The 25,769-nt window shown below is 49.0% G+C and overlaps 3 protein-coding genes across 7 annotated transcripts in view; 2 read left to right on the forward strand and 1 right to left on the reverse strand.

The window, feature by feature from the left end:
* The first annotated feature begins 464 nt into the window (after nt 1-464).
* On the forward strand, nt 465-13,507 carry LOC130373031 (ATP-dependent RNA helicase DDX3X-like). 3 transcript variants are annotated; one of them, XM_056579244.1, is made up of 19 exons: nt 485-822; nt 1,687-1,738; nt 1,842-1,892; nt 2,263-2,322; nt 4,667-4,832; nt 4,952-5,059; nt 5,149-5,248; nt 5,365-5,500; nt 5,620-5,714; nt 5,822-5,920; nt 6,023-6,183; nt 6,270-6,414; nt 6,527-6,671; nt 7,037-7,081; nt 8,116-8,297; nt 8,394-8,511; nt 8,617-8,770; nt 8,872-9,026; nt 9,128-13,507. In XM_056579244.1, exons 1-19 carry the CDS (start codon nt 778-780, stop codon nt 9,214-9,216), a joined length of 2,106 nt encoding a protein of 701 aa, XP_056435219.1. In that variant the 5' UTR covers nt 485-777; the 3' UTR covers nt 9,217-13,507. The 3 variants fall into 3 exon arrangements, with proteins under 3 accessions (XP_056435221.1, XP_056435219.1, XP_056435220.1); XM_056579246.1 differs by lacking the exon at nt 2,263-2,322 and having other exon boundaries at nt 465-822; XM_056579245.1 differs by lacking the exon at nt 7,037-7,081.
* On the forward strand, nt 13,064-17,921 carry nyx (nyctalopin). Its single transcript, XM_056580349.1, has 4 exons — nt 13,064-13,093; nt 14,913-15,263; nt 15,692-15,996; nt 16,082-17,921. The coding sequence occupies exons 1-4, from the start codon at nt 13,064-13,066 to the stop codon at nt 16,899-16,901; spliced, it is 1,506 nt and encodes a 501-aa protein (XP_056436324.1). The 3' UTR covers nt 16,902-17,921.
* A 2,981-nt stretch (nt 17,922-20,902) lies between these two features.
* LOC130373572 (peripheral plasma membrane protein CASK) overlaps nt 20,903-25,769 on the reverse strand; it is a 122,388-nt gene continuing 117,521 nt past the window's right edge. For 2 of the 3 annotated variants that reach the window (XM_056580170.1, XM_056580169.1), the window contains 5 exons: nt 23,926-24,006; nt 23,715-23,795; nt 23,175-23,377; nt 22,484-22,570; nt 20,904-21,563 (listed from right to left, as the gene is read on the reverse strand). In XM_056580170.1, the coding sequence (XP_056436145.1) occupies nt 21,387-21,563; nt 22,484-22,570; nt 23,175-23,377; nt 23,715-23,795; nt 23,926-24,006 (629 nt within the window). In that variant the 3' untranslated portion in view covers nt 20,904-21,386. Of the gene's footprint in view, nt 21,564-22,483; nt 22,571-23,174; nt 23,378-23,714; nt 23,796-23,925; nt 24,007-25,769 lie in introns of all 3 variants that reach the window. The other variant, XM_056580168.1, reaches the window with a different exon arrangement.

The raw sequence follows: 25,769 nt of genomic DNA on the forward strand, positions 1-25,769 counted from the left end.
CAAAATCCATCGTAATTATAAATAAAATAAAAATATTATACTGTTATTTTCCAGCAGGTGGAGCAACTATGGCAACTAGCTAAGAGTATCGGTGAACTAAAAATCACCAATTCCATGTTGGAATTGGTGATTTAAAAAAATAAATTAATCCATCAATTAGAATTATCGTTGAAAGGATAACCATAGTTGGAAATACAATATATACGATGGAATCCTGTTATTTGGGGACAAATAGTCTGCTCCCAAACAAAAAGAGAGAAACTGCTTTTGCGTGAATGCAACAGTCTGTGACATAGTCTGTAAATACTGATACATACCTATTGATATTTATAAAATAGTCATCAATATCCAAAAAATAACCGTTTTATGGACAAAACTAAAAAGTACATGCAAATTTTGTTTGGATTCTCAGCAAATCAAAAGGATAAAGCAACATCGCGATATCTGTCTGTTCGCCAGTCTGCGCTGTACCTACTGTGACGATATCTCGCGGTACCACACAGCTCTGTCTCTCATTCCACCACGGTCAAGCTTGCCTGAGGAAGGTTTCTGGTGAACAGCTCGGAAGGAAAGCCTATCATTTCGGAAGCCCATAATTTATTTTCATTCATTTAATTGAAATAGTCAACCTATTACGAATACATCTGAGTGGATATTGATCGATTATATTTGACCTGCGTTTGTGTTTTAAAAAACTGAATAGCTCTAGCTAAGTGGCCGTGCTAACAAAGAAAAGCCTTTCTCTTGAGAAATAATCCCCCACGATTCTCTTTAGTTATGAGTCATGTGGTCGTCGATAATCAACACGGTCTAGATCAGCAGGTGAGTGTTTTCCCTTGGTTTTACAATTTACGAATATGGGTGTCTGCCGTGCGTATTTCACCAGTGAAACGGTGCCCTGGCAGTTTAATGCGAGGCTGGTCTTGCTAGCCGGTTAGCTTGGCTAGCTTAGCTTGGCTAACGCTGGCTGGCAAAATGGTGGAGCTTCTAACATCGCCATCGCCGAGAGTCATGGCGGCGATCGCTACTGCATTTTGAAATCGATTTTCCAAACCGTTCATATTGTTTCCAGGGTAAACATCATACACAAAACCCAAGGGTCGTTAATGTCATATAATTGTGTTGGATGTACATTGTGTACTTTCGATGGTTAACTGGTTGGATCACTTTTTAGCCGAGTCTCGAGTACCGGCCGGTGTGCTGTTAGCTTAGCGAGGCCCTCAGAGCTTGAAACGTGGCGCAGGAGGAAAAAATATCCGGGGTTATTTTTGGGTAATCTTCCTTGACAGCAAACGTTTTTTCTCCCATCTTTCTGATTAAAAGGCGGTAGTACGAGTTGGATCCATTTGGTTTTGTAGGAATGATGTGTGGTGGCTTACAGTCTCAGCACTTGAATAACGTAAATCGCAGTGAAGGGATATTGTCAACCCGTTTTACCTTCGGTTTAATGTGTTTACGTGTGGATGCTTTGTACATTTCCGTTGTCAATCTGGAATAAGGACATTCCGTGTTCATAACGTCATTGGCACCTCCATTTGCCGTTAAACGTTGCTATATTAACGCGTTTCGAGTGTGTACATTTAAAGTCGATACCTAAGTTTCAACCCGACATTGAAGTGTTTTTCCAGGTTTATTTTCCTCCCTTTTTTGAAAAAAATGTCTTACTTAATTTGTTTTAATCTCTAGCTCGCTGGACTAGACTTGAACTCTGTTGACGGACAGGGCGGAGGAACCGGCAGTAAGTACTTATTCCTATATTAAGACCATTTCTCAATTAAAATAATTGTGTTTAAGTTGTGAATGTACAACAGTATTTAAAAATACCCCTCTTATTTCCGTAGGACGTTACATTCCACCTCACCTGAGAAACAGGGAGGCTTCTTCCAAAAATGGTAAGTCCATCCAATCTTGTCAATGCATGGGCTAGAATTGTGACAGGTACAAAATATCTATACACTTCCATGGTAATTGCCCCTTGACTGCAAACCATTCATGATGGCACTTTTCATCTGTCTCATCACAATTAAAAGACCCTTTTGTTGTTATGAAATTATTGGAAGGTTGGAATTAATTTATTGAGAAAGCCTAGCCTGTTTTGCGCATTTGAACTTTTAAGCAGGCACAGAGTTGGTTTTTCCATGTGCAGTACTTTGTCTCTTAAAAGCGAAATTGCAATTGGATGCAGTACATTAACATGAATGGATGGTTGCTTTTACCTACGAAAAGGGTGTTTCTTCTATTTTGCTGTTCTTTGTTCCACAGCAGGAAATGGTTATTCCACTGGTAGACAGTATGGTTATTCAGTGGCACCAGTAAACCTCTGTAAGTCCCTATTGTGTTCGCTGAGGGCAACCTGCATTCCCAGCTGCATGATATGGCCATGTACGCACTAGTAAAGCCGATGTAAAGGGAGAGGGCTAGTTCATAGCTTTTCTCATCCACTCAAACATGGCTATGGCCTCATTATTAATTGATGTGCTTTTCTCTGCTGAAATGCGTGAAGTGAATGTAAGATGCATATTTGTAGTAACTACAGATGTGCTGCTATTTACCTGGCAATACACAATCAGGGCATAAGGGCGTTACTGCACTGAATAATATTGACTAATTGCCTATAACAAGCTATCGATTAATTGCATCTGGCATCTTGGTATGTAAAGAAGTCAAGTATGTCTTTTTACCGGACACCCAACCTTTGGATTGTGGCAAAGATGTTGCCCAAAATATCCCGAGGGTCTCTAGCAAGCAGTTCCCACAAGTATGGCATGCAGAGTGCGTTGAAAGATGCTGACGTAACCGATGCTAAATGGGATAACTATGGGTGGTATTTAGGTGCAAAGTCAATGTTGGGAGTTTTTTTTTTTTTACTTCAGCTTGGACCAATAACGCTTGGTACAACTTTTCATAGCCTGCCTCCACACCTTTTTACCCAGGTTACCCAAGACTGGGTGCTCAAGAGCTTGCCTTTTACCATGCCTACAGTGGGGGTTGGCCAAACAGATGTGGTACAAATGGATACATCTGCATGTTGTGCCACTGACCCATCTTGAGTTATATAGCTGGAGCAGCACTTAACACTATGCATCAACATGCCTAAGTGGAAGCCATCCAAGCGTTTTAATGTACAAAGTAAACGGGGCCTGGGTCCCCTTAACATTTGTAGTTGCTTCTACTGCATGGTGGTGCCTTGAAGTTTCTGCACTGCATCTCTAGTAGTAGGCCTGTCCTACGACTGACGCAGCATCAGTCTGTAGTGGCATTGCTTTAGACTGGCTATCGTCTTTTCCGTTCGCTGTTAAACAATCACTACTATTTGGGAAACAACTTGAGATTGAGTTGTTCGATAAATCTGGAGTGTTAGGTTATCTGTATTTGGGTTTGGGAAAATGACTAATACAATTAGGTTATTCTAAAGTACATTTATACTATTACTGCAGTAGCGGAAGCTAGTTACCAAAGGTAAAATAATGAGTCAAATTTAGATGATTCCACCCAATGCCAATCACCATTGCCTATTTTTGGACTTCTGAACCAACTAGGGGATTGTTGAGTCGGTGGGTTTTGTGAGCTTTGTCAGTGTTAATTGAAAGCCAGTGGTTCCCATTAAGGATTTGGTTTGTGACTGGCTAAATTGTGCTTGATGATGTTAACACATGGTACGGAATGAGTGTGTACTCGTGTCCCAAGCAACGACTGGGTTTGTGGTGTGACCGTTATACGGCACTTGCATTCTTGCTGGGCTTGACACCCTTTTAACTGCTTGGGGCTGCCCCATGCTGCTGGGGTATTGTGTGGCTGCCTGGCGAGGAACATCGCATTGGTGAAGGTAACGGCCAATTGTCCCTCACTCACCCTCCATACAAACAGCCTCTTTCCCCATGTGCAGTGATATCGGTATGGCCACAGATTGGAATGACGACCCCACCCAGTGTGCATAGCTGGGTAGCTCGCTGTGTTAAATGTGCCTCGAAGGCTCAGTGTTCAGGACAGGGCTCCTGTGCAACAGCCCAGCAGCACCTGGTTTAGGAGACTCATGGCTGCTTAAGTTGAGCGTCAGAAAGGTGCACATTGATAGGTATCCTGGACTTCACACTGAAGCGAAACATAATTCTACACATAATGTGGACTCTCACGGGGATCTTTCCTCTTTTTTTTTTCATGTTTTGTCATGAAGACCTACCCGGCTGGGACGGTGGACGTAGCAATGGCTTCGTGAATGGTATCCATGCGAACCGTATGAACGGGGGCTTTGGAGGGTGGGGAATTCCTCGCAATGACAGAGGTGGGAGTGGCGCCTGGGTTGGTCAAAGGGGCGGAGCTCATTTACTCGCCCAATACAAAACAAAGGTTGGAAATAACCCATCGTGCCTAGTAATAAAGCAGAACCGTTTTCAAATTTGACATGGCAGACCATTAACATCTTGACCTTTTCATTTGGTGGTTAAGAACATTAAAGTCAGTTTAATCCGTTATATGGTCCATAGGCTTATTTTAGGTATTGGCTCGTTGCCATTAGTTGAGCAAAAACTAGTTCGCTCGTTGGCCAAACAAATGAGTTTTGGACGATTGTGTCAAAACCAACGCCGAAGAAACGCTCTGTAGGTAAGGCAGTCAGCCGCTTTCAATTGGCCCTTGGGTTAATCTCTGGCTCGTTGCTGTGCTTTAGGCTTCGGTGGAGACGGCGGCGGTGGCGGCGGCGGTGGTGGAGGCGGAGGCTGGGCCGCGCCTGTCAGGGATGCTAGGGATTCTTCCTACAACAGCTTCGGCGGTCGCTCTGACCGGGGCAAGTCTGCCTACTTCAACGACCGCGGATCAGGCGGAACACGCGGAAGGTAAGAAACGGTCGTGTGGACATTATTGGTGGCGTCGCTCAGCGCTGATTGCGTCGACGGGGTCATCATACAGGTGAGAAGGCACTTGGGGCCGAACTAACGTGTGGTTGTTGTTTCAGGTATGAGCGCGGGGGTTTTAACAGTGGAGGGAACAACCGCTGGGGAGAGGACTCGAGAGAGGAGGAGGATTGGTCCAAGCCCACCGCCGCCAATGAGCGCCTGGAACAGTAAGAGCAGTTCTGATGGAGCCTTTTCAAACAGCCCGCCAATACCGTCCGGCTGTGTGCTTAATTTACACTTCGTTTTTGGTTTAAAGTGAGCTGTTCTCTGGGGGCAACACCGGGATCAACTTTGAGAAATACGACGACATTCCCGTGGACGCTACCGGGAACAACTGTCCGCCCCATATTGACAGCGTGAGTCCTGGCCTGATGTGACTCTTTGAAACGCTTTTGACGCTTTGAAAGCAGATATGACACAAGCACATTATCTTTAGATGCATCTTTAACCGTGTTCCTTTTCTGTCCTGTAGTTCCACGATGTCGAGATGGGAGAAATCATTATGTGCAACATTAACTTGAGTCGCTACACCAGGCCTACTCCGGTTCAGAAGTATGCCATCCCAATCATCAAGACCAAGAGAGATCTGATGGCTTGTGCCCAGACTGGTGAGTGCTCCCGTGCAACCTCTTGGTGAATGCCTCGCCTTCGATTAAGGGTTTACCCTGAATACATTGCAATGCGGGGCTGAACTTCATTGTGTATCTCTCCCTGTGCTGTTTTCTAGGCTCTGGAAAGACCGCGGCCTTCCTGCTGCCAGTGCTTAGTCAGATCTTCATGGAAGGGCCCGGAGAGGCCCTCCAGGCCGCAAAGAACAGCGGCGTAAGACCCACCAGAATCTATATTAATAACCCCGTGGGAACCACACACGGTCCATACAGCCGCGGCATGCGTCTCACCTTAACCACGTGCTCTCATTCCACCTGCAGGAGAATGGCAAATATAGCCGCCGCAAGCAGTACCCGATCGCCCTGGTCCTGGCTCCCACCAGGGAGCTGGCTCTGCAGATCTACGAAGAGGCCCGCAAGGTGAGCGTCTGGCGCGTAGCTGGCTGCCGGTACAACCGTGGCAGCCCAGTATTGGACACGGATATCCGATGGCTTCCCCTGACCCTTGTCGCCCTGCTGTAGGTTGCCTACCGCTCAAAGGTGCGCCCCTGTGTGGTGTACGGCGGCGCCGACATCGGCCAGCAGATCAGAGAGCTGGAGAGAGGCTGCCACCTTCTGGTGGCCACCCCTGGCCGTCTCGTGGACATGATGGAGAGAGGCAAGATCGGCATGGATTACTGCAAGTGAGTACCCCTTCCCGCCGCCAGAACCGGAGCCCACGGACGCCTCGCGCCGGCCCGACCCTTGACCGCTGCGTTTGTCCCCGTAGCTACCTGGTTCTGGATGAGGCTGATCGCATGTTGGACATGGGTTTCGAGCCCCAGATCCGACGTATCGTGGAGCAGGACACGATGCCCGCCAAGGGCAGCCGGCAGACGATGATGTTCAGCGCCACCTTCCCCAAGGAGATCCAGGTGTGTTCCGAGGACTGCGACGCAAACCGGCTGCATAGAATAAAAAGAGGCTGTTTTTCGGCCATCTGAGTCCTAGGCAAGCTTTCTAATGCCCTTTGGTTCCTCTCCCTAGATCCTCGCCAGGGACTTCCTGGAGGACTACATTTTCCTAGCAGTCGGGCGCGTCGGCTCAACTTCAGAAAACATCACCCAAAAGGTGGTCTGGGTGGAGGACAACGACAAGAGGTCCTTCCTCCTCGATCTCCTCAACGCAACAGGTTAGGAACACTGTCTTAACGAAGATGGACACGTCGGGCTCGAACCCGCCCTCTCGTTTGTCCGTCCCGTCGTCGACCAATAGGGACCCGGCTCATGACTTGTTGTATTTCGTTAAATTAACTATTTAATTATGGCGTTATAAATAACCCAGTATAAATCTACAGCGTCAAGAGAATTACATTTTGTTAAACTAAAACTGTATTATTACACTATTATATACTGTAACTTTAATTGTAGCTTGTAGGGACCGGTATTCTTGCGGTAAAGACGGTTGCTTAAACATTTGGTTAAACACTGTCTCAAAGCTGTTGAAGTTGTGTGCTGAACAGCATTGCGTTTACTGGCCAACTTGGTTTTATCTTAGTCATGCCCACTGATGAAAATGTGCCAGAAGCCCCAGAGAAACCTGGTGAGTATATTTATAATCGTAATTCAGTCTGACTCCCGTGTCAGAAACATCTCGTCCCACTGCTCATCCCCCACACAATCCCCTCTCTTCCCCCCCCCCCCCCCTCCTGCTCTCCAGCTGACACCCTAATGTTTCCGTTTGAATTCTTTGACCCCTGTCATTTCTGATGGGGGCAGACCTCTAGGGCGGCCAGGTGGTGTTGCCAATGCATTAGGTGGGCACCGGGAAACGAGGCACAGCATATCTGTTGGTGGTTTTAAGTAATGCTGTTGCGCCCATGGGAATAACTATTCAAATTTTAAAGTTGCGGTGCTTATATGCAGGGACCGATTTAATAAGACCCAAATCATGGTACGACGAGTTGCATGCCAACATTTCTTCAAGTATTGGCTATGTCGGGGACATACACAATACTGGCTGTGAAGCTGGACCTCGTCTGTTATCAACATGGGGATAGAACATCACAGGGCTCAGTGCACGGAGATGGGTACTCTTTACTCAAGGCCTTACCATTGTGCCTACGTTTGGCAACTTGACAAATATCCATGTGTTAAGAGCACGGCACAGGTGGGCACAGGTTGTTCAGGGACATTAGGTCGGTGGCTCCGTTGGGTGACGTAGCTGAACTACACCACTGTTGACCTGGAGTTGTGCCTCCAGACACCCCTTCTGCCATCCTTTTTATAGCAAGCTTTCATTCTGAGAACTATTAATGGTAAAGATCCTTTGATAACAACGACGGGTGCCTGAGGAATCGGAAATACTGAAAGGGTTGGTAATGGAATGGCTCCCGAATTAGTGTTAGGGGCCAAATTAAGGCTGAGGGTTAATGGTTGTCAGTTAATGCAAAGCTTCTTATCATGGCTTCCTGTCTCCATTTATTTTTTATTTGAATTTTTTTTAGAGGTTCCTTGTAGTACAACTTTCCCGCTCCTGCTCCCATCACTCCTCTCCCCCCATCCAGGTGCCCCCCCCCCCAGGGTCCACCTGGTGCTCCCCGAGTCTCCCTCTCACGCCGCTCCTTCTCTTTACAGGCAAGGAATCCCTGACCCTGGTGTTCGTGGAGACCAAGAAGGGCGCCGACGCCCTGGAGGACTTCCTGTACCGCGAGGGCTACGCCTGCACCAGTATCCACGGCGACCGCTCCCAGAGGGACCGAGAGGAGGCCCTGAACCAGTTCCGCTCCGGACGCTGTCCCATCCTCGTGGCCACTGCTGTACGGAGACCCCACTCGCTGCTCACCGTCCTTCAGTTGAGCGCCCGTCCCCCTGGCTGTCCCTAACCCCCCCCTCTCCCCTCTCGCTCCCTCCAGGTGGCGGCCCGAGGTCTGGACATCTCCAACGTGAAGCACGTCATCAACTTTGACCTGCCCAGCGACATCGAGGAGTACGTTCACCGTATCGGCCGTACGGGACGTGTGGGCAACCTCGGTACGTCGCGTTCCACATCACGATGGGTTTTTCTGAGGCGACACTCTTGTTGGGTTTGTGCGTGTGGCCGCTGGTTCTAAGAGTTCCCCTTCTGCATGTCATCAGGTCTGGCCACGTCGTTCTTTAACGACAAAAACAGCAACATAACCAAAGACTTGCTGGACATCCTGGTGGAGGCCAAGCAGGAGGTTCCCTCCTGGCTGGACAGCCTGGCGTACGAGTACCAGCACAAGGGCCCAACCCGCGGACGCGCCAAGAGGTAACTTCAGCCCTGGCCTTATTCGGCGCCTTTTTACAACATCGGTACCATCTGCCACCCGACGTGAACGACGTCCTGACGTTTGTCTCCCTTTTTTCCAGCGGTCGATTTGGCGCGGCCAAAGATTACCGTCAGTCACCTGGCGGTGGTCCCAGTGCCTTCGGCGGCGGTGGCGGCGGCGGCAGCCGGGGCGGTGGTAGCCGTGGCGGCGGCGGCGGCTACGGCGGGGGAGGCCGTGGCTTCGGCGGCGGCGGAGGTCAGTCACTTCTTGATTTGTTGGTGTGCGCTCGCCCTGTACGACGGTACAGACCTTGTTCCGCCAACACGTTTCTCCTTATGCTTGTCCGTCTCCTCCAGGCGGCTTCGGCGGGAACTTCCACGGCAACGACAACTACGGCGGGAGCTACAGTAACTCCGGCAGCTCTGTGGACTGGTGGGGCAACTAGGCACTGCAGGAGCAGGTTGCCATGCCAACCCAGGCCCCACGGAAACCACATGTAAACTTTAGCCAGACCATAACAACCCCTTTCCCACCACCCCACTCCCCCCCTCTGTGTAGCTCCATGACACACAGTACATTACCGATTCTCTGCCTCGCTCCCCGTTTTGCTTCCCGCCCAAGCGGAAGTGTGGCGGTGTGATGTAACCACCAGCGTTGGCGGCCCCCCCCCCCCCCCAAGGAGCTCGCAGAGATCCGCACACCTCAGAGAACGAGCATGGACGCTGACATGCCAAGTCCGACAGCAACCTCGGACTCATTGTAAAGAGTATTTTTTTTTCTTTTTTTTTTGATGGAAAAACCAATAACCTGAGGATCATTTGTATGTTGATGTACTGTGCCTTTTTGAATCTTAAAAGGAAATCTTATGTTATCATTTCACCAAAAGAACTTGGCCTAGAGCTCTAAATTTGTTATTACTGTTTTGTTATTTGGTGAAAAAGCAAAACAAGCTTGGACTTAATCAAACCTTGGCAAATACTGGGGCGTTATGGCTCGCCCGAGTCATGATTCCATTTGATCTTCAAATTAATTGCAGGGACATCATGTAGCCTTTTCTACACATGGCTAATGGCGCCATCGCAATAGGTTGATTCTCCACTGGGACATTCCCAGCGCGAGGAACAAAACTGATTCCAATATTAAGAGACAAAGAGTTGGATTCCTTATCTTTTTGCGCTCACTCTATCCTGGACAAGCTCCATTTTAAAAGGACATGGTAGTCTTCGAAATAGCCATTCCTAATGTGATCTTAATTAACACGGTCATCAAGCTTGGTGCCAACGCTCACTGAGACTAAAACTAGGATCTTCAATGCTGGAAGTTACTACTCCACATTTCTCAATTGACTTGACAGTGTTACGGCAGCTAGTCTGCCAACCAAGTGCTAGCTACATAAAATGGGCGGTGTTTTTTGTTGGTTTTTACTCGAGACATTTCGGTGCGGGGGGAACGTGCGCGGTTAACAAAACAAAAACCTAAGTCCGTTTTCTTTGATTTCTCTGGAATGTTTCTCTTAACGTGTATCGAAACAAAAAATGCCTGCCCTCCAGAAGGCCACGGGTCAACACGGCCGCATAAGGACCACGGCATCGGGGAAGGGGCGTAACACACGACGTTGGCGCTGGGAGATCGGAGGGCCAACGGCAGGGGCCCGGGCGTTATTCTACGCATGCGAGTGTTTTGTTTTTTGGTCAAGAAGGAAAGGGATGTGAACGGAGTCGCAGGCTTAACTTAATTACAAAGGTTTTCTCTTTTTCAAGCTGCGTTGGAGGCATGGTTCATCTTAAAAGCAAACAGGCATTAGAGTGGTCACAGAGGGTTACACAGCAGTCCGGTGGCAAGGACGCAGAGAGGGGGGCACGGCCACGTTTAGGGGGCGGGGGGGGGGGGGGGCGGGGTGTGGGTTCAGGTGGGGGTAAAGGCGTAGTTTCTTGGGCACCACCATTGTTGTCAGTGGCTTTGGTTTCCATTGCTGCATTCACAAACTGTGGCAGGCAGGCGGGCCAGAGATATATATATTTTTCTTGGAATAGGGTGTCCACTTCCTTATGGGGACGTAGTACTGTCAACTCCTCTGGGGGTTCATCTGCTCAGAAGTGTGTAACAAAGCCCTGGCGCCTGTGAGGCTGGACCAGGCGTTTCCTCTTAGAGAGGAGCGGCCAATGAGAGGAGAGATGGGAGTATTTCACCTTTTTAGTGCTATGTGTTGCCTCTCAGGTGTGTTGTGCCTTGAAACATTTTTTTTTTTAAGAAATTGAACTAAAAGCGGATGCACTGACGGTGATGACTTTAGGGTTGAATGGTGCTACTTGATTTAGGTGTGCAGGCCCTTTGTACGTATGTGCCCATCGAGTTTTACAAAAGTTATTTTATTGCACATCTAGAGTTTTATATAGATGTCTTGGATATATGTCCTTAAGCTTCCAAATGTTTGTGTGTGAGTGAGGGGGTGGCGAGAAAACGCAGCTTGTTTACAAAGGGGAGGGGTTCTCAACCTTAAACCAGGATTTATTTGGGACCAGGGGATTTAGCAGTTGGGGAATTTAGCCATTTGCACACAGATTTCTAGATTCTACTTTTGCTGCTAGTTTTGTGTAATTTATTAAGCATTTTTGACAAATATTTATTTTTGTAAGCCTCAAAGTGATTCTTTGAAAGTTTCAGAAACTTGACCAAAAGACAGTACAAAACACTGGCACTTGAATGTTGAATGTCACCTGTATGCGTGAAATTTATATATTTCGGGTAGTGTGAGCTTTTTAATGTTTAAGACGCATTGGACTCCGTAATTAATATCCACAGCTGTTTCAAGGCCTTCTCAGGGCCATACATCTCAATTAGATTCCCAATTGGCCATCAAATTGGAATGGAATTGACAAAATGCCAAGGTTTGGAATAAAGTTGTGTAAAGAGCAAATCAATTTCCTAAGCGTATCGGTGCAGAAGTGTTCAGATTCTCCAATTGTGTGCATTGTTTGTTTCTTAACTCTTAATTTGACCTGATGACTATATATTTTTTTCTCCAGTGAATGTCTGGCACATGGCAATCTGTAAAGAAACAAACATGTGGTTTATTCTCCTGTTGCATTTGCATTATGTGGTAGCTCTCGTGTTTTCCCCGAGCGAGTGCGGAGCAGGTCGCCACGGCAGCGGTGGTCTCCATGGCGCCCGCTGCTCCAACCTGCTCCCTTCTCCGGGGGGAGAAACCGAGGGCTCTTTAGATGTAGCCGTTGCTTTTCTGTACTAGCCTAGGAGCTAATGCACTGCATGAGGAACACTCAGCTGTGCGATTAATGTATGATTTTACCAAATTAAAGTTTGAATGCAAAAGTATCTGGAAAGGAAGCATGTTTATTGTTGATTTGCCGAGGAGACTGTTGTTGGCTGGAAGCCCTTTGCCACTTTGTGTAGCTGCAGAGTGGGGATGGTAGCAAAAACTGCGTTAGGCTTAAAGGTTTACTTATTTTTGAAAGATATATAAAACATTTGTATAGTCAACTGTCTTTTTTTTTTTTCCCACCCACTGAAATGTCATTGGGACACCGATGCTTCGGTTCCACAACGCTAAAATGTGTGGGAAAGAAATCTGTCCTGGTTTTGTCACTAGTCTGTGGAGCGAAGAGTTTGGGGAAGACTATTCTCACCAGGCCCTGCTGCTCCACAGGGTGTGCTGTGAGGCTTCCCTTGCACTGTCATGGACATCTACTTTGAAATCCCTGGGTTGCCATGTAATGTCAATTATAACACATTTGCCCTGCTTCTCAAACCAACAGTACACCTCTGAAAGCCGGATCCTAGAAATGGTACTGTCCATATACCCAGCATTGATATCTATGACAAAGTACTAACATGATCAGTTTTGATAAATTCGAGCCCTTTTCTCGATCCCACTGTGTGTGTAGTCTTTAATCTGTGTGGAGTGCTACGTTATGTGTCGAGGTGGCGGCCCAGCGTTGGCTCCCAGAGTAGCGCTTTTTTCCCGCTAATTCCAGTCGACCATCCATCATCTTCACCCCCCGCCTCCATCCAGGGGATTTGACTGCCATTAAGAGATGGATGTTTGTGTGTTGTAATGATGGAGTGCTTCAGCACACTAACTCCAACGGGGGAATGGTTTGCACTTAGTAAAGGGGCATACACGGCTCTAATCCATCCAGTTTCACAACGGTCAGCCACACAGGCTCGTCCTTCTATGCAGTGGCTTGCGAGCTGTAGGCATCTAGACAGACATGGGATAGGCAGAAGGGATACATGTGCTGATATGCGGACCATAAAGTCGACCACACATTCACATGGAAGCAGGAAACGGCATCACCAAAGAAGTAAGAGTATCAAATCCATCTATCATTTTTGCGTTTCACGAATGTTAAGTAATATTTAATGGATATTGTATCACATAGCTGTTGACCTCAGTTTACGCATTTAAGAAATTGCCATCTTTATTTGTCCTCTGGCATCCTTGTGTGATATGTTGTGTTCTAGGTCTAATCCTGGCATGTCCCACATGAGAGACGACAGGCATGTCGGCTGTAACCGCTCTCACTGGTCAGTCTTTCTCGGTTCTCTGTCCATCTGCGTTAACTCGCTGCCTCATGGGATGTCATTCTATGTGTCTTAAGAGTTCATGTGGTGAAATGGTTATGCATAAAAAAGGGCCTTTTTAAACTTGGAACTAGATGTAAATTAAATTGAATTAAAAAAAATTGACATACTATAAATCATACTTACTCAACCCTGTTTAAATATTTATTTATATAGATGTGTATATATATATATGTATATATTTATATAAATAGATGTCGATAGATCGATAACTATCTATAGATGTAGATCTATAGACAGATCTATAGAAGGAGAGTTAGTTTGCCAATCATTGATTTTTTCCCGTGCCCTAAGGCCCAGTTCCAGGCCGGGTTTGAGCGTAGTCAGCGGCCTGTCCTTCCGGTCATAGACCTTACAAATGATCACATTAACAGAACTCTTCACCACCACTGGATCGAGAGGTGAAATACAGAGCACAGACAATACCCATTGTTGTCGGAGCTAATCTCTCCTGTGTAAGCCTTCTTTCTTAATCACATCATGGCTCCGCCACGCCAGCCAGCTGTGAAAGAGGCCGTCTGGCCTGGATATATTCCCCAGCCTGGCTACTTTCAACGTCGTTCAACCATCCGATCCTTCAGCTGTCCCTTCTATGAAGCCTTGCCTTTCGAGGTGTGTCAAGGAGGCTCTATTTAGTGCTGTGTCTGGTGGTTCAGAGGCTACTATTGACTTTATCCTGCACTAGTCATGGCCTCTGTCATCATGACTAGCTGTTCTAGTTCATGAGCCTCGCGAGAATGGGGGATGTCACATGACCGAAATGTCATAGGTTGCAATCCACAAGGACCCCAATAGACTTTTGACTCAATCATCTCAGACCTGGGCTTGAATCCCTGCTTGTGTTCAGCCCTTGTGTGATTCCCAGGTTTTGAGGGGATTTTCCTTTGGGAACTCCTCTGCATTGACATATATGGAAAGGATGTGCAACTTTCTATGATTGTGTGTGCATACGTACGTGATCCAGCTTAATGGCCATCATGAGCTAGAAAATATCTAAACCCTGCCCCCTTCCAAACTGACCAGGATAAAAGTAAATCCAATATTTTATAGAATGATATTTTTATAAATAGTTGCTAGGCAAGTGGTCGATTTAAAGAGGATTTCTCAAAGCTTTTTGAGGCAAAGAATTTCCACGGTAAACTAACCCTTCTACTTTTCCCCTCTCTATAATGACAAATACATTTTCTGCATTCTTTAGCCTCATGAGACAGGCCAACGGATAGGACATCAGACAGTTCCATTATTTCAATTGTTTCCTTGTCAGGAGCTGGCCTGTCTAACTAGTTAGAGCCAGAAAAGGAGAGCATTTCCTTAAGCGTACAAATCAATTCAGTGAAATCGCAGGCATTAACAACAGTGTTAGGAAATCCATCTTTTAAACAATTGTGACCTAAAATAAAGCCAGAATTGTTATGGGTCGTTGAGAAGGGTTCTGGCCATTAACTGTATGGGACAGGCCCTCTGAGGTGCATCAAATAAACCAGGAGAATTCCCTTTACTATGCACTAAACTAGTGTCCTGGGTCATTTAACATTCTAGGTTTGTTCCCTCGCTCTCTTCACGCCCCTCTGTCCTGTTAACCCGTCGACCACAGTCTCCGGGCTGTTCCTGCTGCTGCTGCTGCCCCAGGCCGCGCTGGCGCGGTGGGCATGCGTGCGTGCCTGCCCTTCCTCCTGCACCTGCACCCAGGAGAGGAGCTGCAGCGTGCTGTGCGACCGCTCTGCCCTGGCTGAGCTGCCCAAGGAGTTCCCCTGCGAGGCCTCGTCCATCAACGTGGACAAGAACCGCCTCAGGTTCCTGTCGGAGCGGGCGTTCGGGACCCTGCCCTCGCTGCGCAGCCTCTCCCTGGACCACAACAACATCTCCTTTATCACGCCTGGAGCCTTCAAGGTCCGACCTCACCCACCCCCCCCCCTGGAACATTCACCGTAACTATACAATGTATAGAATGCTGTATATCTATAGGGCAGCAGTGGCTCAGGATGTAGAAGCGGGCTGGCTGGTAACCTGAAGGTTGCCAGTTCGATCCCCGGCTCCTCCTAGCTCGAGAGTGTCGAGGTGTCCCTGAGCAAGGCACCTAACATGAACTATTCCTGACGAGCTTGCTGTCGCCTTGCATGGCTGACGCCGCCGTCGGTGCGTGAATCTGTGCATGAATGGGTCAATGTTAGGCAATATTGTTAAGCACTTCGGGTGGCCACTGGTTACAAAAAAAGCGCTATAAAAATGCAGTCCAATTACCATTTTACTGTTTCCTTCTACTACCAAGAATCCTATTTGCAGATCCAAATTGTAAAAGTGCTGCTTCTTCCCTGCAGGGCCTGCCCAACCTGGTGGACCTGAAGATGGCCCACAACGAGTACATCAGCTACCTGCACACGCGCACCTTCTCGGGCCTGAAGAAGCTGGTGCGCGTGGACATGTCCGACTGCAACCTGTTCAACATCCCCGACCGCATCTTCCTGGAGCAGATGGCCCTGAGGGAGGTGCGCTGCTTCCAGAACCACTTCCGCCGGATCCCCGGAGCCTTCCGGGACATGGTGAACCTCACCCACATCTACCTGGAGAAGAACAAGATCGAGGCGGTGGCCTACAACTCCCTGCTAGGCCTGAGTAATCTCAGGTATGCGTCTTTCGATCCTAAACATGACCGCAAAGGTGATTGTAGTGCAGAATCCCCAGTTAAAATCTAAAATGCTTTTTTACAGGTATCTAAACCTCGAGGACAACCGCATTAAGGTCATCCACGACCAGTCCTTCCAGGACCTGCAGCGACTGGAGACCTTCAACATCAACGACAACCGGCTGGTGGTGCTGCCCCAGGACTCCTTCAAGGGCCTCACCCGTCTCAAGATGCTCAACCTGGGGGGCAACCTGCTGACCAACGTCACCAAGACCTGGTTCAGCGACCTGGTGGAGCTGGAGGTCCTCTACCTGGACCGGAACCGGCTGCTCTCCATCGAGGAGGGCTCCTTCGAGAACCTCACCAGCCTGATCACCCTCCACCTGAACAGCAACAACCTCACCGCCTTGCCCTTCCCCGTCTTCCAGCCCGTGTACTTCCTGGGGCGCCTCTTCCTCTTCAAGAACCCCTGGGAGTGCGGCTGCTCCCTGGAGTGGCTGAAGGAGTGGATGGAGAGCTACCAGCTGGTGCGCGACATCCCGTGCGCCTCGCCCTCCTCCGTGGCCGGCCTGGACCTGGGCGAGGTGGTGTTCGCCCGGGCCAACGGCTCCTGCGTGGACCCCCCCGAGCTCAACGCCACGGCGGCCTCCACCGCCGTGGCGTCCACCACGGAGAACCGCTTCAACAGCCTCATCTCCCGGCTGCTGCAGAGCGAGCTGCAGGAGGAGACGGGGAACCTGACGGAGGGCTTCCGCAACGACACCCTGCTGGACCCGGAGGGGGCGCTGCTCTCGGTGGCGGGCCGGGGGCGGGCGGCCCGGGCCCACGTCCGCCTCCTCGTCGCGGGGTTCCTCTGGAGTTTGAGCGCCTGCTCGGAGATTAGTTTTCGTGTGTTCGGGACATGAAGGGAAAGGTACCAACGGTGTTGGGATCGGTGGTCGGATAAGAATGGGCCAATCCGATGGTTGGGCGGTTTTGGTTACACTTTGAAATAGTGATAAGAAATCGGGATGCTCCCCCCCCCCCATCTCCCACTGCATGGTTTGCAGTCTGAGGAGCGGGTGTCCCAGCAATTGATTTCGGCCACGCTGTGCCGTGAGACTTGGATGGTTACGCAGAACATTAAGACCCTGATCTTCTTTACGCTTTGGCTTTCAACACATGGCAACCCGACTGTCGGGTTGACCAACTGATCATAAATCAGAAGCTGTGGTTACATAACCCCTTACAAATGACATTTCATTGATAATGTGTTGCAGCGACACATACCCATTCAATTTTCCATCTCGCATGGGAAAACCGAACGTGAATACAGAGGAGATAAGAGCAAGGGTTCTCCCACCCCCTCTGTATTCCCCTCGGAAACAGATGCGCTCTCTCCCTCACGGCCCTGTCAACGTCGGTTCAGCTGCTCCTCATAAAAGCATTAATCTTCTTATGGCATTCAGTGTGTGCTCTAACCTAGGGTGTGATGTAATAGAGAGACATTATTATCTCATCTGCTCCCAGGGGATGGAACGTTGACCCCTTCTATGTATCGGACCGTTTCTTAATGCATCCAATAACATCCTTTGGCTGTCGGTTCGAGGGGACATATGCCGGCCGGTGGATAAAATGGGTGACGAGGGACTTGGGTAAATCGACCGGGCCGGGCTTGTGTCCTAGCGTGTGTCTGTAACATGTCATGTGACCACACCGATGTTTCTCTGTGCTTTATTGGAAACCTGTCTTCTGCTACTTGGCACTGTCACCCAGAGATCTGCAACATTATATTTGCACATTCATGCATTCTTTTAATTCCTGGTTTTATAATGATAAAGCAACGTAGCCTGGGGACCCAGATGCCTGTTTGACTTGTTAAGAGTGATATTTTCTCACGCAACATATATATAGATACATAATTGTTTTTTTCCGTAATGAATAAAAAGGCAGTTTTAACATTAATCTGCTTGAAAGAGCGATTTTTTTTTGCACACGAAAGGCGTTAACATCCACCGACGGTGAATTTTAGTTAATCTGTGCTCATGTCAGCCCTTTTAATGTGGGATTAGACCCGACTAAGACTAGCAGAGAAGCAGGGACATGTCCAAGTAGATGCTCACTCAGGCCTGTAGACTCATCTCCATTTCATCTGTCCCATTAATCAGTGGTGTAACGTAGCTACTTTGATCCCGGACGATCTAGAGATGACACACAGTAGGCTATATATGGACCGCTATCATCTACTCTTTCACCTCAACGGTACAAGGGGAGACGTCCATGTTTGATGAAAAAAGGTTCCATCCAAAGGCACAGTTATGGTTCCACGTCGATGCAACGACCCCGCAAACGCGGACCTGTTTTGGTTCTGCGTCGGGTTTTAGTGAGCGAAACAATCACAGCCCTTCCTGCTTGCGTCGCTTCAGGCCCTTGCGGTAGACGCATGAGGGTACGCATTTAAGGGGTCCGTAAATCCCCTTGCGTTGCGTCGATGTATAACCATAAACCGTAAAACATTGCCTGACCCTTTTCCTTAGTGTTTGATATTCCCCATGTCGAGGTTTCGTCTCGTCAACCCAATGTTCAGCACATGATTTAAGTGAACCATGTGATATCAACTTTCTAAAACATTTGCTGACAATCACAAAGAATATTTCTCGTCTTCCACTGTGTCAATGTCAATTATGGAAAGATTCTAATGAAATATGTTGTATGAACTAGCACTTTCCATTGCAACAGTTATAATGGAAAGTTATACACGTAGGGAAATCTTGCAATGAATTGTTCTTTCTGAACAAGCCACGGCACGGCTTTATCAAAGTATATTAAACATTTAATATATTTGTTTTGCTATCCAATCTTATAAATGTTTTTAGATCAAGAATGACATTTAGATTACAGTGCTGTCCTGAGGTAACATGGTGACGGGATGTTTTTAAAACATCAATCTGATATGCTGTTATATAATATAACGTAATATCGTGTCCTAGCTCTCGTTCCAATCACTCAGGGGAACTGATCAAAAAACACACCACAGAAGACAACACTTTCCTGAGATTGCATGCTTTGTCAAAGGGTTACCCAACACCGGCACAAAGCAGAGGCGCTTTCAGTTTGAACAATGTGTTGTCCAATGCAGGAAAGAAAACGATTCGGTTATATGAGCAGCAGTATAGTTGGCTATTGCGTTTCATAATAGCAGGGGTTAGGTATAGGCTAAAGTGTTGAATAGTTGGGGCCTGCACCTTAGCATCCTAGGATGTATTCATTAGAAGAAAAAGGTGGATAAAAATCATGTTTGTTTAGTAGTAGTGACAGTATCATCCTGCTTAAGGTTTCGTTGTCATTTAATTAAAAAATGGATGATCAGTGCCTTGGGGATGACTTGTTGATAGGAAAACTAGGAGGTCAACGCGAGTAGCCAGCTCTGTAAAATGATCCAATTCTTATATTACTCATCACCCCACCACCATTTGCCAACGTGTGTGTATGCGTGCGTGTATGTGGAAAGAAGAGACCCACACTATTTTTCACCACATAAAAGGAAATATATTTTTAAAAAAATGTTCATACTGAAGAACTTTTAACATTGCAGAGTCATTTACACAGGGGCAGTCCTATGCCACATGTCATATTCATATACAGGTTATTCAGACGCACAAGTGGCCTCCCCTTCCCATGCGAAGAATTCACTTTTCAGCAATGTGCACGGTGCACATCCTGTCCATACAGATACACAGCTGTAGATTTAAAAAAGAAATCAGCATTTATCTTTCATTGGTTAAACTTAGTTTAAAACATTAATACTCTCAGACAACACATTTCTGAAATGGCAAATGAAGAATAACATGTAATTCTTCCCCCACATCTCCAAAGTAGGACAAATCGAAATTTGAAACAATGCGATTTGTTTATTGAATTATCTTTTTTATTTTTTACAAACACATCTCACATATGGTTGATCTTTACAAACGCGTTGTTTTAGAAATGCTGCCCAAAATGCGAAGGATGTGCATAGGTTGTCAGGGCAACGCCCGGCTGTGGGTGCAGTCAGGGTCATTTCCTGGTTCCCCACGCGTTCCTTGGTCAGGTGCAGTCTTCAAAGCAGCTGGAATGTTCTTTTTTTATTTTTTTATTTACCACCTTCTCCACCTTCTGTGGTTTCTCTCTTGGAGGTTTCAACAGTTATGGACACGGGGGGGGGGGGGGGGAGGGAGACGGGGGGCTGAGAGACGGGGGGCTGGGTAGGTACTGAGCTTGTGAACGTCCACATGCAAGACCCCTCATTGGGAAACCTCTAAAGACATACACGGGTTCATTAGAAGAGACGGAGTGTGGTGATAAGACAGATGTGTCTCTCTGTGTGTGTGTGTGTTTCAATCTGTCCATCTGCGCAGTGTCAGGGTCTTCTGGGGGTAGCAACGGGGCAACGCCTCCATTGCGGTACCATCAAAAGGACAGGGAGGATCTGAACCTGAAGGGCACTAGTGTCCCCAGAGGTGTGTGTGCATGGAAAGGATTCATATATATATCATTCATAAATAATGAGGGGAGCTGATGTTGTCTATACTAGCGATGGCAGACACTTGCATTTCAAGTGTGCTTTCCCCCCCCACCCTCTTCCAGGTCTCTCTCACACACTCACACACACACACACACACACAACACACACACACCACACACACACACACACACACACACACACACACACACACACACACACACACACACACACACACACACACACCCCTCTAAGGGGCTTGACACAATAAGAATTACAACACCTGACAGAATTACTGGTGTGTGTGGTCATCAAGAGTCTCACTCACACATCTCGGGCTCGGATACCACATGAGAAGGGAGGGGGGGAGGGGGGGAGGGGGGGAGGGAGGGGGGGAGGGGGGGGGTGTACCGTCTTGCTAAAAGAAACATCTTGAAAGAATGTCTCCTGGCCTAGCTACTCACAGACACGACAATACTCATTTCGCTTTACATCGTCCTACAAAGCGCTAGGGCCGGGGGCTCTGTACTGGCCGGGGTCCATCGGCGCACCGTCCCCTGTGGATGCGGTGGTCTGGCGGTTGCGTCGGTGTTCGATGCAGCGTGAGGCGTTTCCATTGTATGCTTGGTTGGTTGGTTGGTTGGTTGGTTGGTTGGTTGGTTGGTAGGTTCGCTCATTTCTTCTTCTCCCTGGAACTACGGGGAGGGGCGCGATCCCAGGTGCTTTGTTATAGGTCGAGAGGTCGGACAGGGGAGGAGTCAAGAGGTCGGAGGAACCAATGAAGTAGGTTTGAGAAGGAGGAGGAGGAGGTCAACCCGCCTGGGACGAGAGACGGGCAGAAGGGGCGGGGGGGAGCCGGTGGGTGTAGGGGCGCGATCCAAGCTTGGGGGGGGACAGGGACGGGGGGCGGTCAGTAGACCCAGGAGACGGGCACCCACTGGTTGGTGGTGCACACCAGGTCGATGGCCTCCTCCAGGTGGCGGATGGTCTCGTCGATCTCGTTGTTGATGATGGTCTGGTCGAAGTAGTGGGCGTAGGTCTTCTGCAGGATCTCTGACTCCTTCTGCAGCCGCTGCAGCGACTCGTCCTGGTGGGGGGTGGGGGGGGTGGTGGTGGGGGTCACAGAAAGAGAGGGTGGGGGTGTTGGTTAGAGACGGTGGGGGGGGGTGGGCGGGGGCGGTCAAGGGACGGACGCCATCGAAACCTTTTACTCTTTTCAGAGGGAGAGGAGGAGGAGGAGGAGGAGGACGAGGAGTGCTGGTGGAGGCTCTAACTACGTCTTAGGGGGAGTCTACTACACCCACGCACACAGAGGGACGCGTTGGCGGAGCTCCGCCTCCCCGCTGAGCCGGGGTCGTACTTACTGGCAGCGTGCGGCACCAACGGGGCACCTGGGTCCGGCGTGCCACAAAAACCAAACCAAACGCATGCGGCGTGCAACACAGAGAGGGCAGGGCAGAGAGACAGGTGAGGGGCGGGCAGAGAGACAGGTGAGGGGCGGGGCAGAGAGACAGGTGAGGGCCGGGCAGTGAAGAGCACCTGACTGTCAAAACCCGCCCACTCCCCATGTGAGGGGGACACGATCCCGTCACCGGCAGAGTAATGACGTGAGGGACGCGTTCACGTCACCGGCAGGTAATAACACGTCTCGTCTAAGGTGTGTGGGGGGTGGGGGGGGGGTGGGGGGGGGGGGGGGGGGGTTGTTCTGACCACCGCCCCCTTGAACAAAACGCTTATCACAGCTTGTCCGCCGTGCTGGAAACACCACCTTTTGTTCCAGTCCAGTAAGCGGAGCAGAGGTGTGTCGCGTCAGCCCATAACAGGTTGTGCGTGTGGTAGCGTGTGTGGAAGTGCCCCCGGCGTTCACCTGTCTGTGGCGGGTGAGTGAGGATTATGAACCCGACCACCTGCTGCGCCACCTGGCACACTTCTCTTCTCCCGCGAGGGGTGTGTGTGAGTGCGGTTGTGTGATTGGAGGGGGGGGTCGCTGTGTGCTTGGCGACTTACCTCGGTTGATTGCCTGGTGTGATCGTTCGGCGCGGCGATGAAGACGACGTACGGGGCGAACTCCGCCGTCCTCAGCACCTTCAAGGCCTGGTGGAGACACGAGGTCAGAGGTCAACGCAGGCCCAACACAAGGGGCAGACAGACACAAGACAGAGGAGTGTGTGTGTGTTGCCGTTTGTGTGTACGAAAGTACAGTCCGTGTACGATACACACACACACGCACGCACCCACACACGAAAACAATCTGTGTACGACCAACACACACAGCAATCCCTGCACAGACACACACAACCATTCACAAACACACACAACAATCTGTATATGAAACACATAGAAAATAACATTCATTGTACCACCCACACACAGACACAAAACAAGCCATACCAAGCCGCACACAGACACAAAACAACAATCTGTGTACAACACCATCCATACACAGACACACAACAACAATCTGTGTACCACACCATCCATACAGAGACACACACACACACACACACACACACACACACACACACACACACACACACACACACACACACACAACACACACACACACACACACACACACACACACACACACACACACACACAACAATCTGTGAACGACCCCATCCAAACACAGACCAACACACAATCCATGTGCGACACACCTCCCCCCCCCCCCCCCCCCCCCCCCTTCTCTTCAGACCTGGGGCTCCACGTCCAGGATGGCCACTAGGCCGGTCTGGTGGATCTGGCGGATGGTCTCCAGCCGCGTGCCGTACATGGCGTCCTCGTGGCTGCCGTACTCCAGGTACTCGTTGTTGCTGATGTCCTGCATCATCTGGTCGTGGGACACAAAGTAGTAGTTCTTCCCGTTCTCCTCCTCCTTCTTGGGGGGCCGGGTGGTGTCTGTGGGGAGGGGGGGGGGACCGACGGCCGCGTTAGGATTTGTGGATGAGAGCCAATGTGCGCACACGTGAGTCGGTTTTTAAATGCTACATTGATCAAGATTAACAAAAATACTGTTTATTGAGGTGGGTGTTGTTCTGACTAAGACCCACTTGACTAGACTGTATAACAAAAACACAATAACTTTAAAAAAAGAATATCCGACCTTCTACCATTGTAGTCTAGGGCATATAGTGAATGTAATGCAGACACTATTACCATATATCTACATATAAATGTGTACATATAGACACCTTTCACAGTATTGCCTGTTACATGGATGGATGAAGCCTCTTACGTGGGATGGGGTAGGCAAATCTGTCGGGGTGTTTGGTGATGAGCGTGTTCTTAATGTGTCTTCTGCCCACGCCGTGTGCACCTAAGGGGACAGACACACACACACACACACACACACACACACACACACACACACACACACCACACAGTGTCAGACAGCAGTCCCCACAGACCCAGCCACACGGTGTGGAGATGCGCCGGCGGTGTCTCACCCAACAGCACCAGTGTTTTCCTCTTGAAGGCCGGAAGTTTCACAACCTCTTCGTACGTGACGAGGTCTAGTTGGTCAAACACTGGGGAGAAGGGGGAAGTGATATCGTGAGAATGGCCAACGTGCAGGAAACCCCGTCCCAAGAGCTTGGTCCGACCACGTGCCACGGAGAGAGCGCTCCGCTCATTCTCATAACGAATCACAAGCCACTGCATTTGTCTTGTTTGACGATGTGGTATTTAGCACAATCACAATCAGCTGGTGTGTTGTTTGGAGGAACAGAAAGTAAATCATTTAAAGTTTCTTTGTACAATGAACAGTTCCTCTGGGGCCTTTGATGGCACATGGTCGGAGAGCCACTAGTCCAGGAGAGTGGGGATGACAGAGGTCTAATCTGTGTCTATAAGGTGGATGCACATGAAGACAAGGGTATAAAACCATCATAGAGTTCACAGTGTCCTATTTTATAGTGCTCACACCAACAGGGTAGAAGTAGAAACTAGATGCGCTTTTTATTCAAAAAGCATGGGAATAATTGCTTGCTATTTTGTTATTAAGATATCATTTTCGAAATGGCCATCACAAATAGGATGTGGAGTTCTTTTTGTGTTTTAGCCCGCAATCATTCTCTCACTAAGGATCACTCCCACCCAGGGTTTATGCTAGGGGAGTGTTGCCGTCAATTATTCAGCCGGGAGGACAAAGAGAGGCCAACCCAGGGCAACGCATTAGCAAATGAGATTGCCGGCTACTGTCCCACAACTGTGCCACTCTGTGCAACACAGAATGAAGAGTCAAAAGTTCCCCCATGCACCCACCCCCACCCCCGTCCCCTGGTAACGCGAGCCGGGCATCTTGGGTAAAGGCTGACATGTGAAATACAATACCCACAAGGCACTTGGGGGAGAGCTGACTCTGCGTGCTGAGTAAGGACCAGATGCACTTCTACTGTGACTGTGTGTCTGTGTCTATGTCTGTGTGTGTGCGTCTGTGTACGAGATGTTTGTATTGGAGCTGTGCTGAGTGTACCGCAGTCACAAGTAGAGATGTGTGTGGGCGTGTGCTAAAGTCGTAGTCAAATCAGGGACATGTACCCTGTGTGTATTATGTTACTGCTTTCGGTCATGTGATCGCAATCGGCTTAGGGTTTTTGTTATTGCATGGGCCCGTGACCAATCAATTTACTATGCCGGTTAGGATCAAGACAACCCAGACGCAACTGGAACCAAAACAACAGGGTCGGAAAGTTTAAGTTTGCCGAGGGATTTCTGTGGCTTTGGTCGGTAAGCAACGGAAATGTAACTGAAACACACTGGCACCAACCATGGAAATGACCCAGATAGCAAAAAAGACAGAGGGCGAGAGGGAGGGAGAGGGTGAGGGGGGAGGGGGGGGAGGGAGAGAGAGGGCAAGATCGAGAGAGAGAGAGAGAGAGAAAAAAAAAGAAAAGGTGAGGGTGGGACTGAGGTTAAGAGAAAGAGAGCGAGACTGAACAAGGAAGTGAAAGTGAGTTTTAATTATAAAAAAAGCCGATTCAGAGATAGAGAGAGAAAAAAGAGCGAGAGGGCGAAGGTGCTTCAGGCACTGTCACTGGTTGTTACTTACATGCAGAGAGGCCGTTCAGAATGCAAAAGAGATGAACAGGGGGAAGGAGTCATCATATGGTTGGTTACAACAGCAGAGAACATCACGCATCACAGTTGGCACGTGACGAAACCCCCCCGCCCAGCCCCGCCACCCAACCCTAGAGACGGACCCTCGAACACAGTACGACGGTGTGTGGTGGAGGTGTGTGACGTGGATGCGGAAGGGGGGGGGGGGGGGGGGGGGGGGGGGGGGTGCAGT

This window comes from Gadus chalcogrammus, chromosome 20 (genome assembly GCF_026213295.1).
Source record: "Gadus chalcogrammus isolate NIFS_2021 chromosome 20, NIFS_Gcha_1.0, whole genome shotgun sequence".
NCBI classification, from domain to species: Eukaryota; Metazoa; Chordata; class Actinopteri; order Gadiformes; family Gadidae; genus Gadus; species Gadus chalcogrammus.